At 34.6% G+C, this 16,710-nt stretch overlaps 1 protein-coding gene across 1 annotated transcript in view; it reads right to left on the reverse strand.

Moving 5' to 3' along the window:
• WASL (Wiskott-Aldrich syndrome-like) overlaps nucleotides 1–16,710 on the reverse strand; it is a 59,166-nt gene that overhangs the window by 15,464 nt on the left and 26,992 nt on the right. The window contains exons 2-7 of the mRNA XM_004676993.2: nucleotides 14,404–14,538; nucleotides 12,443–12,529; nucleotides 11,331–11,427; nucleotides 8,218–8,241; nucleotides 2,215–2,383; nucleotides 1,171–1,213 (exon numbers count right to left, since the gene is read on the reverse strand). Coding sequence (XP_004677050.1) covers nucleotides 1,171–1,213; nucleotides 2,215–2,383; nucleotides 8,218–8,241; nucleotides 11,331–11,427; nucleotides 12,443–12,529; nucleotides 14,404–14,538 — 555 coding nt within the window. The remainder of the gene's footprint in view (nucleotides 1–1,170; nucleotides 1,214–2,214; nucleotides 2,384–8,217; nucleotides 8,242–11,330; nucleotides 11,428–12,442; nucleotides 12,530–14,403; nucleotides 14,539–16,710) is intronic.

A 16,710-nucleotide genomic window follows, 5' to 3' on the forward strand; every position in this document is an offset into this window, starting at 1 on the left:
ACTTTATTATTTAAATTCTAACAAAACTTTCTTCTAAAAAGCAAAACAGATAAGGACAAAAAACAGATTTTCTATCTTATCTATTATCTTCAAAAAGAGGTCATCTATTTCACTTAGATTTTTTACTATGTCATTCATAACACAGACAGCTCTAAGTTTCACTTAGTTGACTTGTCCTAAACAATATTTACATTTAATCACTAACACCAAAAATAGGTAAATCAATCAAAAACCTGAGTAATGTCAATATCTATCTTTATAACCCCAACCAGCCTGTAGAATGTCCAACACAAAAATGTACTTTAATTCCCATAGATAAAATATCTGTGTAACTAATATTGTAGTATAACAAAAATAACCAAAAAGGATTTTGAAATCACAAATATTTCTCTTAAAAATAATTTTTCCAAACTCTGATTATCTGTCAAATGTGAAATAGATTATTTTAGTAACCAAAATAAAGATATGTTGAAAACACTAATTTTTACCAGCAATTTCACCAATCTTGCTCATAGTGCTATAATTAATGATGAAATTGCCATAAATAGTAAAATGAAAAGATGAAGACAATTTAGGATATTCAGAATTTGACTAATTCCCACAATTTTGCATATTTTTCCTTGAAATGATCATTTATCAAAAATAATTTTCGGCCCTCCCTGGTGGCGCAGTGGGTTAAAGCACAGCACTGAGAATCTAAAGCCGCTTCCGCATGAGTTCGATTCCCGCCTGCCCCGGAGGTGACCACATGGCGTGGCAGACCTCTCCTGACCCGCCCACTGCTCCCCTCAGCAGTGTACTTCATCGATCTGCCTGTTCTGCTCCCCACTCTGTCTCTGGTGAAGCCTCTCGCCGTCCCTGAGCCTCTGGCCTGTACCCCAGTTCTGTATGCACAAATAAATCTTTAAAAAAAATAATAATAATAAAAAAATAATTTTCTTCTCTTGGCCTTTAAAACACAAATATTTTCATTACCCCACATAGGAAGTCAAAAACCTTATCTTAGAAACTTAGCCATAAATGAAAGAAAATTATAGTTTCAAACCAACATACAAAAAATACATTCAAAAACACACCGAAATTCACAAAAACAAGTAAAATAAAAACCTACAAATAGCCATACCATTCCTACATACAGTAATAATGCTTATAGTCTGAAAAGACACTTACATCAAAGCCAGTATTTGGATCCCAACCAACATGTCCAATGTGCCTAAAGTAGAAGGCAAAGGAAGAATTAAAAGATAAAAAGCCTAGGTGACATTAAAACATATATGAAATCTAATCCACTCATTGAATTATTTGGCCCCAACTATAGATACACAGACATAAAAAAGGAAAAACTGTACAGGTACCCAGGAGATGAAAATTCTCACCTTTCTTCTAAATATTAACATTTTTGTACAATCTTTCTAAGCATCCATTTCTTTAACTGTCAAACTAGTATAAAAATACAACCATTATAAATATGAGAGGACAGGAGTTTCATAATGAGCTAATGAAAAGAAGCCTACAAAATTGCTTGAAATATATGTGCCATAGGACTGGTATCAGGTACAGAGCGAATATGTATGTTATTTGAAAAGTCCTGTGTTGAAACCCAGTACACAGTGTGACATGGTATTTAAAGATGAAGTCTTTGGGAAGTCATCAGGGGATGAGGGTAGGTTCTTCATGAATGGGATTATTGTCCATTCATGTCCCAGATAATTTCCTTGCCCTTTTCCAAGAAGAGCTAGGTGAGAAGATGGCAGCCTGTGAACCAGGAGTGGGGACTTGCCAGACACCAAGTCTCACTAATGTCCTGATCTTAGACTCTTCAACTTCCAGAACTGTGAAGTTCTGGCCTACAAGCCACCCATTCTATGCAGTACTCTGTACTACAGACAAAATGGAGTAGAACAATGCTTTTCGGTAATTCCCAAATATCATTTATAAAGTAAAATTCATCTTATGTCCAACATTAAACTAAAGAAATAATTTTATCTCATTTTTCTTTTCTGATGGGTGTAAAGGTAAAAAAGCTAAGATCCACAGAAAGTCTAATAAGCAACATGCTTAAAAAAATTATCCGACAAAACCTATAGCTAAAAAGGTATTACATGTTGTAACAAAAAGGTCCTTCCAAAATGAAAACAAAATTTATTAACAAGTCAAAGATCAAGAGCAGTGATGAATACATCAGAAATAAAGATAACAGAATAACTATCTTACTGGAAATTGCTTGGTGTTCCAATATCTGCCTTGGTTAATCTCTTCTTTTTAGTTTTTCCTTTTTTCTTTTCTTTGGTATGAGAGATGTTATTGACTTGTGGACTATAAAATCTATTTGTTGTGATTTCTGGATTTTTTATATCAACTGTTGCCATCGGTAGACTAGGGCCTGCAAATAAAGTGAAAATAATGTGAAAGCAATGTAATTCAAGATAGTTATTACTCTAAGATCGCTATAATTTGTGATTTAACTATCTACTGAAGTAGACCCACTTCATTACCGCAATTTAAATTTAAAATTTGCATACTATTTTTTTAAAAAATGGAAAAAGTACTGCATGAATTTCAAAAACAGCAAGAGGCATCTACTTTGTTTTAGAGATACAAAGAAATCTAGTCTTAACATTGTTCAAGTTAAGTACTGCATTTAGCAAAAAAAGTACTTATGCAATCATCACTACTGTTTTTCCCCAACTGCCATACTAAGTCCTGTAACAGTATCCTTATCAGTATGCAGATACTTTGACTAACAGAAATACAGATACCAAAAACTTAAGATGGAAAACTTTTGCCAAATACTCATCTTCCACATGGATCAACAGTAAAAATACATACGGCACCTGCAGACATTTTTAAATAACATCTTCAAAAATGACACTAAATGCAACATGTACTTTATACACAGAAATATTCTTGATATTAAAAAGCATGAGTCCGAGTGAAATCTCTTCAACTTAAAAAACTTCTTATAATTTAAGTAACGGAAAATATATGTTTCTCAGAGATTCCATTTTAATAAATGTATTTCTTACAAAACCTCCAATTCGACCAAGTTCCTCCAATACAATGACAATTTTCAAAATATTATATAATAATTACTGCAGAAAAACAGCAGGCCTGAGGTTACTATTATTAGAAAAGATTGCTTGCTAGGTTAGCCCTTACTGACAATCAAAGAATGTAGGTTTCTAGACTGTTCCCTTCATGGCCTGATGGCAAGGTTCACTATGCCTAAACTGCACTAACAAGGCAGTTTATGTTAAATGACAGCTTTTCTTCTGAGATTTTAGTCACTTGATATGTACCAGACAGAGAATGCCTATGTCACTAGCCCCCAACAAGCCAGAGGCAATGTGTCCCTCATGAGCTTCTCCTTTGAGACAACATTTCACATATATTATCACCACCTACTACTGGAGGAATTAAGTACATCCCCTGTGACTCTTGTAGGAGAAGACTCTTGGAAGTTTGTATGGTTTACTTCAGACATAACCCTTTGTACATTTACTTTGTTTATTTATATTCTTATACTGTAATAAATCTTTGCCTTAAATACCACCATATGCTTGGATTTCTAAGTCTTTTCATCAAATGACTAACTCAGGGGTGTGGTCTTGGGGACCCCAACACAATCACAGAAAGGCAAGATGAACCCTAAGAAAGTACAGACTAATGTATATTAAGTGATACCTAAATAACAATTTAGTAGTAATTCTTCAAATTACTGAAAATGTCCAGTATATCCTTATGCATTAAAGTTTTCTAAAAGAAAAATGTTTATGTATATGGGCAAATAATATATAACCTATTTTCTCTTGTCAAGTCCATTATTAAAGATAAAATAGAGCTAAATTATGAAAGCTATCTGCCACCTTTCTGTGCAAGCACTAATTTGAAAAGATACACATTTTTAATATCTCTAAAATTTAGCTATTTTCCCTCAGTAATATGTCTACATATAATATGTAAATGTCTTAAAGTTTTATTGATAATGTCATGCAAAATTCGATGGAAAGTATGTTTTCCAGCAAAAAAAATAAGTTATTTTTGGAAAAAAATGAAACTAGTAAATATGTGGAGGAAGTCATTACACCTTTATTCAGTGTCATGATAACCTGAAAATAACTAGATCAAGAATTAAAAGGCAATTAAATAGTAGACAGACTTGGATCTTTCAAATTTGTTGAATTTCAGCATTCGTTGTCCTTTCACAATTATAAAGCTTATTGAGACTACCCAGACCAGGATAGGGGTCATACCTATACTTTCATAGATTTACCAAGTAATCTGCTTCTAGTTCTCATTCTTCTCTTTCTGCCTTCTTTTAGAATTTATCAACCACACCATTCACAATAAAGTGGAAGAAATTACAATTTACTCTTAAGGGGAGTAACAAATTTAAGCACTCTACATGCTATCCTTCTGAAACAGGTGTCCAAATAGCAACTACAAAAGGAACAACCAAATTCACGATTAAAAAATAATTAACACTATAATGATCTGTTAGGAAGAAATAAGCATATTCTTAGACTGCTGTAGCTTACATAAAAGTAATCTCACACTAAGGATGTCCTAAATGGTTGTAGAATTGGGTAAAGTTAAGTTTACTAGTTAAAATTATTCAAGTTAGTAAATTCTTTGCTGAGAAACAAATCTAAGGTTCTTATAAGCTTGACTCATAATTCACTATGGAAAATACCCTGTCATCTCTGAAGAATATTCATAGATGAGGAGACAGGAACAAAACTTAAGTCTATACAAGAAAAATCCAGATTATAGAGATAGATAATTTGCATTGGATAGAAAGTTAGAGAATTTTTCTAAGTCTTTCATTTTACAGATGAAAACTAAGAGCAAGAAGAGTCAAGTGACCTGTCTAAAGTCACACAGGTGGTGACAAAGGCAAAGGTGAACTCTGAGAGTTTCCTAGCCTACTATCCTGTTAAATATTGCAACTTTCACACAAAAGTCAAACCATAAGGTGAAAGACAATATCAGAAAAATTATCACTTATTATTGATCTTTACCAAATTATTAGCTCTTATAATTTGTTCATCTTTGATTAGATACCTATTAGTAAACTTCCAAAATTAGGAAAAGGTTTTAACACATCCAAGAGGTTAGACACTTGGTTATTTTATATCAAAGCTTGTCATTAACTTCAGAGTTTGAAAGCAGTAAGTAAGTTTGGGAAATAAGCTTAAAGCCAAATTCTAAGTCCAATTAAAAGTTTGTTGCAAAAGTGACACTAATAAAAAGGTTAAGTAGCATAAGGAGTAGAGCCATTGTTTTACAAGGGTAAGTTTGTGGAAAATTTCACAGCAAAGGTACTCTTAATTTCTAATAAAGTTTAACTATTCCATTTGTGAAATGACACTCATCCTAAGAACATGTACTAAAATAAATACAAAATGGACAGGACTGTTTACCTCTTTTTTTTCCCAAAAAACAGTCAAGTGACAAATTACTTTCTCCTAATTAAGGATGATTGTTACTGGGAAGTTTTCATATTCTCAATGAACAGCATTTCTAATTAATTGTGAAGTTGAAAAAACAAATCAAACTCTTCCCCTTAATTACATAAAAAGCAGAGAACTCTCACCAAGGTAAAACAGTTGAGAAACAGGTGGCCTAGAGGCCTCTGATGTCATGCAGCCATGAAGCTGAGAACAAATCATTGGAAAGCATCTAAACTAAAAGATGAGACTGGCCAATAAAGAAAAAAGAAAGATGTAGGAAATAGGAGTTAGTGAGGAAGACACTGAACTGCACTTCAGGAATGTGTTACTTCTACATAAGGTGTCTTTTTAATAGTTACGCTTTCAAAAAGTCAGTTGAACTATCTAAACGAGGATCTGAGGCAAAGCACCTGCAGACACTGCAAGGTGGTCGAGGGGACCACTGCCACCTAGTGGCCAATCGCAGAATACGGGTTGTAACTGCCATCTCCCACACAGCAGTGGCCACACAAGACAACCAACTGCTCAGCAGGAAAATACCAGGCTTCTAGTATTACTTATTTCACTCTTCATTATGTATGTAGTATATAAATACCACATTACACATATGTTGTAAATAAGAATAAGTAAAAAGTCCAATTGTTGGCAATACACTATCTAATTTTGCCCTTTAAGAGTACTAATTTTAACTCTTCATGAAGTTGGGACCACTCCACCAAATGGTTAAAACTATAATATAAAGCAGAAGCAATCTCAAAAGAGAGAACTACATTAAAATTATGAGTATTTCTCCCAGTAGGATAATAAAACTGTGAGACACCAGCACCCCATAAAAATAAACACATTCTATTTATTCATACATTAGACATCTCTTCAGAAACACATTCTATATGTATTTAAAATAACAAATTAAAAAGTATCTACCATCAACTCTAATTACATTATTGTTTGTACACCATTACACCTTAAACTTATTTTCTTCAAGATGCCACCACTGGGAGCCCTTCCCTACTGCACTCCATACAAGCTCACCGAGTGCCAAGTAATTTAATAAATTCAAAGAAATTAAAATGCTGAGCACACACAAGGAGAAAAATCCTAACAGCACATTAAAAGTTCACAGATGAATAACTTCTAAATTGCCTCTGCCATATACTGTGTAAACTGAGACATCCTACCCTCTCTAGGTCAACATCACCTTTGCATAGCATAGTGGTAAAAGAACCAAACCCCAGAGTCAGAGAGCTTGAGATTAACCCTGCTCCACCCTTACTAGTAATGTAGCCTTGAGCGAGTTACCTATCTGTGTCCCAGTTTGCTCATCTATAAATTGGGGCTAATAGCAGCTACTTCATAAGTATACTTCATTGTTGTTGTACTGTGCCTGGTAGTCAGTAAATTGTCCTTAATTAAACAGTAGCTGCTATTATTGTCATTGTCTTCATGACAACTAATACTAAGTATTATCTAAGCACTCTAGTTACTTCATTTAATTTCTCTAACAGCCCTACAAAGCATTAATGTCTTCACTTAAAAGTAAGTACCCCTGGCCCTCCCTGGTGGCGCAGCGGGTTAAAGCACAGCACTACGAAGCTTAAGCCACTTCCTCATGAGTTCGATTTCCGCCTGCCCCGGAGGAGTCCACATGCCGAGGCAGACCTCTCCTGACCCGCCCGCTGCTCCCCTCAGCAGTGTACTTCATCGATCTGCCTGTTCTGCTCCCCACTCTGTCTCTGGTGAATCCTCTCACCCTCCGCATCTCTGGCCTGTACCCCAGTTCTGTACGAATAAATAAATAAATAAAATCTTTAAAAAAAAAAAAAAAAAAAGTAAGTACCCCTGGTGGGTAGTTAGACTCTAGTTTTCTAATCATAAGGTAAAAAAAACAAAATTTAATAGAGCAAAATTTGGTCTATGCTTTTATAGCAAGAAAATAAATTTAAAAGGCAAAATCAGAAGATAAAAAGCAACAGGAGTATAGTTACTTCCCTCATCACAAATGGCCCTGGAGTAACGAGACAGAGATAGCATTCAAGTGTGAAAAACCCATGGACCCTCTCTCCACAGAGAAAAGAAAAAAAACACTTATAAAATTTAGCACACAATTTCAGATTTAGTTTATGGAGTCTATGATGACAATCTTTGTTCTAGAACTCTGGTATTTTGTTGTTTTTATCTTGACATTCTGTTTTTACTGCCTGGTATATATACAATATTCTTTTTAAATAAATGAATCTATAATACTTCTAATGCCTGTATTCAAGTCATAGAGGACCCATACAGTGCTATTAATTCTAAGCATACTATCAAAGTAAGTGTACGCTGAAAGGGGCTAGTTTCTTATTACCAGTGTGAAAGAATATTTTGAAATAAGGAAAACAATTCAGTTTTAAAGTAGGAAATGAACAAATACACCAGATACAATGTATTTCCATTAAGGAGTATATTAAGACCAGACTGTATAATTTCTAAATTTAATCAATTATAAACACAGAATTAAAATATAAGTATCAGTAACCTGCACCAAATGTACTTCTCTCATTGTAGAAACAGGGGAGTACATTTCTAAATGTACTCTCTCATTGTAGAAACAGGGGAGTACATTTCTAAGTCTCACTTACCATGTTATTTTGAAATAAGAACAATAAGCAATAGTACTTGATCAAAGATATTACATACTAGGTATTAATGCAGATTATGTGTTTCAACAAGAATTAAACTATAAACCAAAGTCTTTCTAATCAATAATTATCAAAGAGCTTACCATTGGAGGGGTCTCGTCTTTTCTCTGTTAGAAAATAAATTCAAAGAAATATTATCAGACACATATATAATACAGGTATCAACATAAAATTAATTCACTTAGTTTATTTGTTTCTAAGTTTATGTTCAGGTGGTTAAGGAAGGTTTCTCTGAGAAACTGACATTTGAGCAGACATTGAAAAAAATGAGAAAGAACAACCTATTCAATGGTTCCAAGGAGGAAATGTGGAGCATCATGAAGACTTGACTGGGTTTAGTGAAAGGTAGAATGGAAGGAGGTAAGTCAGGAGAACCAGGAACTGGATCGTGTAGGGTTCCACAACAATCGCTAAGCAATATAGATTGTAGTCCAGAAGTAACAGAAGTCCGTAAACAGTTTTGAATAGGGCGAGTGACATAACCTGAACTATATTCTGAAAGCTTACTCCAGCGTCTCTGTGGAAACGCAACAGTGGGGTGCATAGACGTCTTGAGGGAGACTAAAAAAGTGGCTAGAGTAGAGTAGACAGTGGCTTGAATTACAGTAGTAGCAGAGCTGGTGAGAAATAGATTTAGGACATATTTTTCAAGGTAGACACAATGGGACTCACTGAAAGGACTTTTGAGGGACCACAGTGAGCCAAATTAACAAAGTGGAACCAATCCCTTTCACTGAGGTGGGAAGAATAGGAGAGAATAGGTATGACTAGCGTTGGGGAACATGGATCAAGTATTCTGCTCACGTAGATTGTTTGAAGGCAATTTTGATACTGAATGGGAGTAAATAGTTGGACAATCAGGGAGCAGTCAGTAGTATAGAGGAGAAAGTTTTAGGAGAAATCAACTACAGAACTGATGAAAGCACAAAGGCAAAAAAGGTAGTGAGAGTGCCCACAGGTATCTGGGGCACACACCAAAAAGTTATATCCATTTGGCAGGAGCAAAGTCTGGAAACCCCAAATTCTATCAATTCATTGCATTCATACTCTTAGATATCATTTTAGGTTTAAGAATATTCAGCAATTGTTGAAGAATTTTAAATAAGAGTTACTTTCACAGGTTTTTTAATGTAGAAACTTCTAAAATTGTAAAAAAAAAGACATAAGTAATTATATAGTAATTAGTTATAAAAGTTATAAACTAAAATTATTAACACTTGACTGGGAGGATATTAAAAGTCCCAAAGATGAGAAGTATAAACATATCACTCCATCTGGTGGTCTAATAAAGTAACTTTCTGAGACATCTGAGGTAACAAAGTCCTATCCATGTCAATCCCAAGGATGACATTATCTCTGCATTGAGAGAGGAAATACTTCTTAAATTGCTGATAAGGATAGAGAAATGATACAGAGATAAATTTGAGGCTCAGAGTACAAGTTCTAAAAAGCATTTACTAGATATGATAACCTCTTGGCTTAAAGACCACTTGTGAAAAAAGAGAGGGTGTGATTGAACAAAAAAAAAAAGAACAAATGGTATAAGGTATTTGCTAGAAACATTTGCAGAACAGTGTTTAATCAAATCAAGGGATGTTTTAATGCCTTATTACTAGCCAGGCTACTTTTGGAGTATGGCACTAAAAAAAAAAAACCTGTAACACAATTAAAGCCTGTGCCATTTCTTTAAATCTGACCCATTTGAAACACACACACACACACACACACACACACACACACACACACAAATCTGCAGTAGATTCAAAGTCTAATGTTGGGAGAATAAGATAATACACTAATTGCTACTCCCCAAAGTGGACCCTGTGCATCTAGGTTAAGGACAGGCAAGGCTGGATGGAAACTGACTTGGTATAAAAGGTCACCCAACAGTGATCAATTGCCTCTCTACTTTTGTGATCCTTCTGTTTCTGAAACACTTTTCCTGAAAGCCTGGGAACAACATAATACAGAATTCCTGTACTAAGGCAAAGACACCTGTTAAGTGACATACTAATTTCAATGGCAATTATTCTATACTTCAAATTTTTTTTTTAATTCTTTTTGTGGTACTGAAAAGATCATATATTTTGATGAGAAGAAGCCCCACGGAGTCTCTGTATTAGCACCACTACATGTCACTGGAATTGGAACCAAACTGTAAATTACTCTATAGCACCAATCTTTTCCTAGCATGGGGTAAATTGGCAAATACTAAAAGAAGTTAACAAAAGACAACTAGACCCCTAATAATTTCCTACTCGCTCATTATGAATAGGGTATAATAAGATGACAATACTGAGGCTACAACTTAGTTACTTTATTTTCATTTTTACTTCACTGCCCTCTTGGAAACTCATAAAACATTCCTGCTTTTACATTCCTATTCCCCAGATTCAGTTCTTCTTTTTCACAGCTTATTCCTGCTATTGGAAAAGCACATTCTTGAGTACAGTGATCACCAAAATTGAATAACAAGTAGTCCTGGATGTACAGAAAGTCTTTTCAAGGGATGTCAGAGCATGGCTGGCTTTAGGGAAATCCACTTGTAACTCTCACACTCGTATGTAATTTTTCCATAAATTAATCTGTTTAAGATGATTTTGGAGATGATTTTTTAAGTACCTTCCAGAGGAAAGTTTCGTGTTCTATATTGCCAAGTGGTTCTATCTCTATACTACTTTGTATCATCTTTGCCATACATTCAGTTTCTAATTCAGTTTCTCACAGTTCTACCACATTGGGAATAAAATAGAGACAAAGTTCATTTACAAATCTTATTTGCATCTAGACTTGCCCAATTAAGCCTTTGTCCCCAAAGAGTATTTAAAATCCTAAATTATGAAAAATGCCATTAAAACACAAATTTAAAAGTCATTCCAGGAATGTTACTGGAATGAGTCCAGTAAATCTGAAAAAGTTAGTTCTCAACAAAAATATTTCTTCTAAGGTAATGCTTAGCAACCTGTTGTTGTAATGGGTGAAATAGTAAACATTTTAGGCAATGTATGTGCTACACTCTTTGTCATACTATGCAACTGATTTGTGGCATTAAAACAGCACAAGTAATATGTAAAGCAACAAGCACAGTGTTTAAAAAAAAAAAACTTTATCTACAAAAAATAGGCAGCAATCTAGATTTGTCCCATGAACCAGTTTTGCCAGCCACTGTTTAAAGAAGTTTTTTTTAAAAGTTTACCAGATTTCCTCTGTCGCCGGCCCAACAGGTCTGTGACTGCTTTTCGGAATTTTTTTGCTTCTTCTTCATTGGCAAAATTAAGAGCAACCTGACAAGTCTGAAATATTTTCATCAAGAGGGAAAATAACAAAATCACAAGTTTACAAATAACTAATTTTATGATGTGAATAACTTAAGGCAAAAATCATGAAGAACATGACTATTAGAAAGGTTAACTAAGAGTACATAGTGAACTATTAACCTGAATTAACCTATCAATCTAATAATACGCCATCTTCAACAGAAAAACAAAACAATAAATTTGGTCATCCACTGAAGCTGTACAAATAATTTCAACTAGAAAAGACAAAAACTGGAAAAGTTGGTCAAGGGCAGATTAACTTCACTGTTTATGTCTTAACTCAATACAAGAATTAAATTATAACTTTACTTCTGGTAAGTTTTTTTAAAATGTGGAAACATAATGACTGTTGTTGTTATTGCTGCAGTTAATGAGCACTTATTTAAATAAATACATTTGTATCCTATCAAGAAAAATAAGAAAAAAAAAAAAAAAAAACAACCCAGAGAACAAAATAATTCATGAAATGATAGGCAGGTCATCTAACTCAAACTTTATGTTTCATTTTAGGAAACAGAGGAAATTAAAATCACCCATAATTTTCCATTAGTCAAATTCCTATGAACATAATATGGTATAGAAAACCTAACTTTTCTCATTCTTCATTTCTTCTTTTTTCCCATTCTTCATTTCTTATTATAGTTCAACACTCTTCCTAGGTCATGAACTACTAAGACATATTTTTACTGAGTAGAAACTAAAGTTCAGAGGCTAAACTACTTGCCCAAAGTAATAGAGAGTAAACTATCTTTCCAGAGAAAGGATGAAAAAAACAAACCTCTTTCCTACATAACAAATTTAATTTGCAGCTCTCTTTAAATTTTTTTTACTTTGACCCTTAAAATAATAAAATACTAGCCATTTCTGCCTACTTAGCTGTCATAGATGTGAAAGGTTTTGTAAGAGTAAAGTACATAAAAGTTCACAAATGCTTTCTCTAAGTGTAAAAGCAAGTATATTACACAGAACAATACAGAAAAAGATGACTTACATCTCCAGCAAAGGTATGAAAATATCCTCTAGGACTATTATATACAAAGTTATTGTATAGCTCTTGTTCCCATAATAGTTTCCCATCCTAGACAAAAGTTAAAATAAGAATTACCAAAAAGATCAACTCTAGGAATAAAACAAAGCACATGACTTGCCTTAAGATTAACTGTTTATATTAGTAACAGCTTTTACATACACATATACTACATATTTGTACATGTAACCAGTAAATTCTTGATAAAAAAGCAGTAAAAGCCAGGACAGTATTTCTTTCAAAATTATATATCAAATGAGGTTTCAGTATGTTAAAATATAATCTCACTAGTCAAAAATTCCCAAGTATAATTATCTGGTCAAATCCATATCTCAAACAATTACTAGGTCATTAGTATTAGCTAGAAGGGGGCTACTTTTGTATATGCACTGCTTATTAATGGGCTGTTACATCAGCAATATTTGACTGCTTGCTATCAAATATTACTGGTACACTTCATGTCCTTTTCTTCAATTCTGTAAATGCTGGGGGGGTGGGAGGAGAGATATGCCTGTTTTATAGTGCTTATTAATGTTCACTGATTTCCTAACTTTTGCAGAGTAGCTTCAATAAACACTGGAATAAGTAGTACTAAATCATGTGCAGAAAGAGAAGTATTATTAAAGTGCACCAAGGTTAAAACTATGGTTAAATAAGCCAGGGATGACTGTCATATAAGAAATATAATTAACCTTAGTACCAAAGGAGGCTAATTACATGTATTCAGCACGGGCTACCCGCAATTGGAAATAAGTGGCTAAAGAATTATAATCACTACCCTATTCTGAAATGCAAGGTTTAACCACAATTCAAAAATATTTAAAATACACTGTTCATACATACAGCATGATCACTATAATAGAATTCCTTTCTTCTCACAGACATACATATTCCCTTTCTAAAGAGTGTTTATAACTGGAGATGAGAAATATTTCAAAAGGTTTAGGGATATCTTTTCAATTATGCACATGTTCGCTGTGCTTCTGAATCACCACCATTAGCAATAGGAGTATTCATATTTCTCATCTCTCTGAGCTGTAGGGGAGCACAGATATTAAGAAGCACTCATTTACAAAGTCTGGCAACTCAAATCTCATTTAATTTCAGGGACAAACTGCAACAAATTCAGATGATCTATCCCACTGTACAAAGAGATGAGCAAAGGCCCAGAGGAATTAAAACAGTTTGACCATAATCTATCTGGCCACAAGTCCTCTCCAGGAGTTCCAAAGTCAGTTTTGGCTTTTTGTAACTATAATCCCATGATACTTATTACCACATATAAGCACGGAGGATTATCTATGAAACTGGTTTTAAAAGATAAACTGAGACTTCACCTCAGCAAAAAAAAAATAACCACCTTTACAGCAACAGCAAGAGAGGAATACCTGACAAAGGATCCAATCTAGGACAATGTGGAATTATATTTGCAAGTAAGGGATACCAAGCTGTGAAAGTCTGAATGTGACTAGACTGAAAAACATCGTAAGAAGAAAAAATAACAGATTACAGATATTGTATAGTGTTTTAAACCTGGGCTGAAGTAAACCAATAACTTTACATGCTAAGGTATACTTCTGTAGTTCCCTGAGAGGACTTTGTATGGACAGGATGGAATAAAAGAATCCCAGGAGTTAAGGAGAGAATGTCAGGAAAGTCAAAGACCCAAAGGCATAAAAAACAAAAAAATCTTCATTAATGTGTGATGGCAATAATAGAAAAAAATAAGGAACAAATTACATTCTGGCTTAGGAAAAGATATAATTTGGTCACAACACCCCTGTTCCCATAGCTAAAGTCAAGCTTCACTTGTCTAATATAAAGTGTAATTTAAATATTACATATAGCTTAAACAAATCTATACTTAGTTGTAACTGAGGCGGGAAAATGAACCATTCACAATTTAAAGTGACAGCAAAACTTACCTTGATATCAAATATTCTTAAAAAATAAGATCTCTGTGGATTGTCCTTAACAAGACAAGCAACACCACTGCACTTCTTTGACCACATACAGTTCCGATCTGCTGCATATAACTGCACCACTGCTGAAGACATAGTCTGCAAAATGTAAAATGTATACTCATTAGGTTCAAAATAATGCACAGGTAACCACGGTGCTGTTAACATCTTGCCTGTAACTTCGTAAGAGATGGCATCAGAACCACTCTCTAAAGCTATGCCTCAGTTCCCATTCCACAGAAAAAAGGAAGTAATAAGCATATGCTATTTCAAGCCACAACTTAAAATACAAGCCACAGTCCATTTAATTTTCATTAGTATTATAACCTTACTTTACACTTGAAAAAAATCTAAGGTTAAAGAGGATAATCTGTCCAATACCACACAACTAAGCAGCATGGCTGATATTTGAATCCAGGAGTCTGTCATTTCAGGTCTTGTATTGTAACTCCCAGGTAGTATGGCTTCCAACAAAGTGAATATTAAGCAGGGAGAAAGCAGTAGTGGCAAAGGCTGATTTCTATATGGCAGTTAGCCACTTCAGTAGGTATTAAATCAACTGAAAAGCAAGAATGGCTACTAATCATAATGATGGATCCTTTAAACGTGTAATTCTGGAAGATAAATTCTAGCATACCCATACAAGAGATGGCAAAGCTGAGGAGGGAAAAAAAAAAGATGACTTGCATATGGCCACATAGCTTGAAATTTATACTGAGTATATTAAAAATGATTTGAACAATGATTGTCCCAACTTTCCCAAGGCTATACCAAGTTAGTACTTTTAAGTGCATAAGCAAGACTCTTAGAACACTAAGACTTTCCGGTATGCCTGAATGTCACCTCACTGAAGATTGTATCATGAAGCAATGGCCAATTTCATTAGATTCTACATGAGTTTCTTTTATATTATTGTCCAGAATGTAATAACTGATCTAGTTTCTGTAAAAGTGATACATATGCGGCCCTCCCTGGTGGCGCAACGGGTTAAAGCACAGCACTGAGAATCTGAAGCCACTTCCGCATGAGTTCGATTCCCGCCTGCCGCCTGCCCCGGAGGAGACCACATGGCGAGCCAGACCTCTCCTGACCCGCCCGCTGCTCCCCTCAGAAGTGTACCTCGTCAATCTGCCTGTTCTGCTCCCCACTCTGTCTCTGGTGAAGCCTCTCACCGTCCCTGAGCCTGTGGCCTGTACCCCAGTTCTGTATGAATAAATAAATCTTTAAAAAAAAAAAAAAGTGATACATATGCTGGCAGAACACGTTCGAATCCTCTTAAGATAATAATTATGTTTTTTTAATAGAAAGAATTTAAATGATCAGAAATAAGAGATAATTAAGGAGGCCCTTCCTGTTGGCGCAGTGGGTTAAAGCACGGCACTAAGAAGCTAAAGCCACTTCCGCATGAGTTCGATCCCCCGCCTGTCCCGGAGACGAACACATGGCTGGCAGACCTCTCCTGACCCGCCCGCTGCTCCTCTCAGCAGTGTACTTAGTCAGTCTGTTCTGTTCCCCACTCTGTCTCTGGTGAAGCCTCTCGCCGCCCCTACAACTCTGGCCTGTACCCCAGTTCTGTAAGCACAAATAAATAAATCTTTAATAAAAAAAAAGAGATTAAGTAATTATGATATATCAGTTCAGTGAATACTAAACATTATACTTGAAAATAGCTTATAGTGAGATTGGAAGATATTGCTTTGCATTACTTAACTATGCTTGGGGAATCTCACACACACACGAATCTTTTAATAATAATGTGAGAATGTAAGATCAATGTACTATGGGGGTTCCAAATGTCATGAACAATCTCCCAATTATCAGTGCACCATGCTACGTTTCTGACTTTACAGACCACACACTTCTTTAAATTCCACAGACCATCATGAACAAGCCACAAATGATCAGGTAAATTTCCAGAGCCATTAAATGCTGCTTTGAAACTAGCACACTAAGTTTAAGACTGAGATCGAAGAATGTAGATAATGCTTTCGGTCTGCTAAAAGCACATCTATGTTTTGCTTCAAGTACACAATCTCAGCATTATAGCTCCTTGACTAATACTGGTACAACACTTACAAATCCTCTTAGGATAATAATTATTTAATTATGGTTTTTTAATGGAAGAGTTGATTTTGTACATATTATCCAAAGCAATTACAGGCCAGGCTGAAGAAATAAAATATCAGATGAGAAAATTTGTTTCTTATATGAAACTTATATGAAAATTCATATAAGTTACAGTATTTTTAATAAGGTACTGTCAAAACGCAT

Source organism: Condylura cristata, unplaced genomic scaffold (genome assembly GCF_000260355.1).
Source record: "Condylura cristata isolate star-nosed mole 26May11 unplaced genomic scaffold, ConCri1.0 scaffold00005, whole genome shotgun sequence".
Classification (NCBI taxonomy): Eukaryota; Metazoa; Chordata; class Mammalia; order Eulipotyphla; family Talpidae; genus Condylura; species Condylura cristata.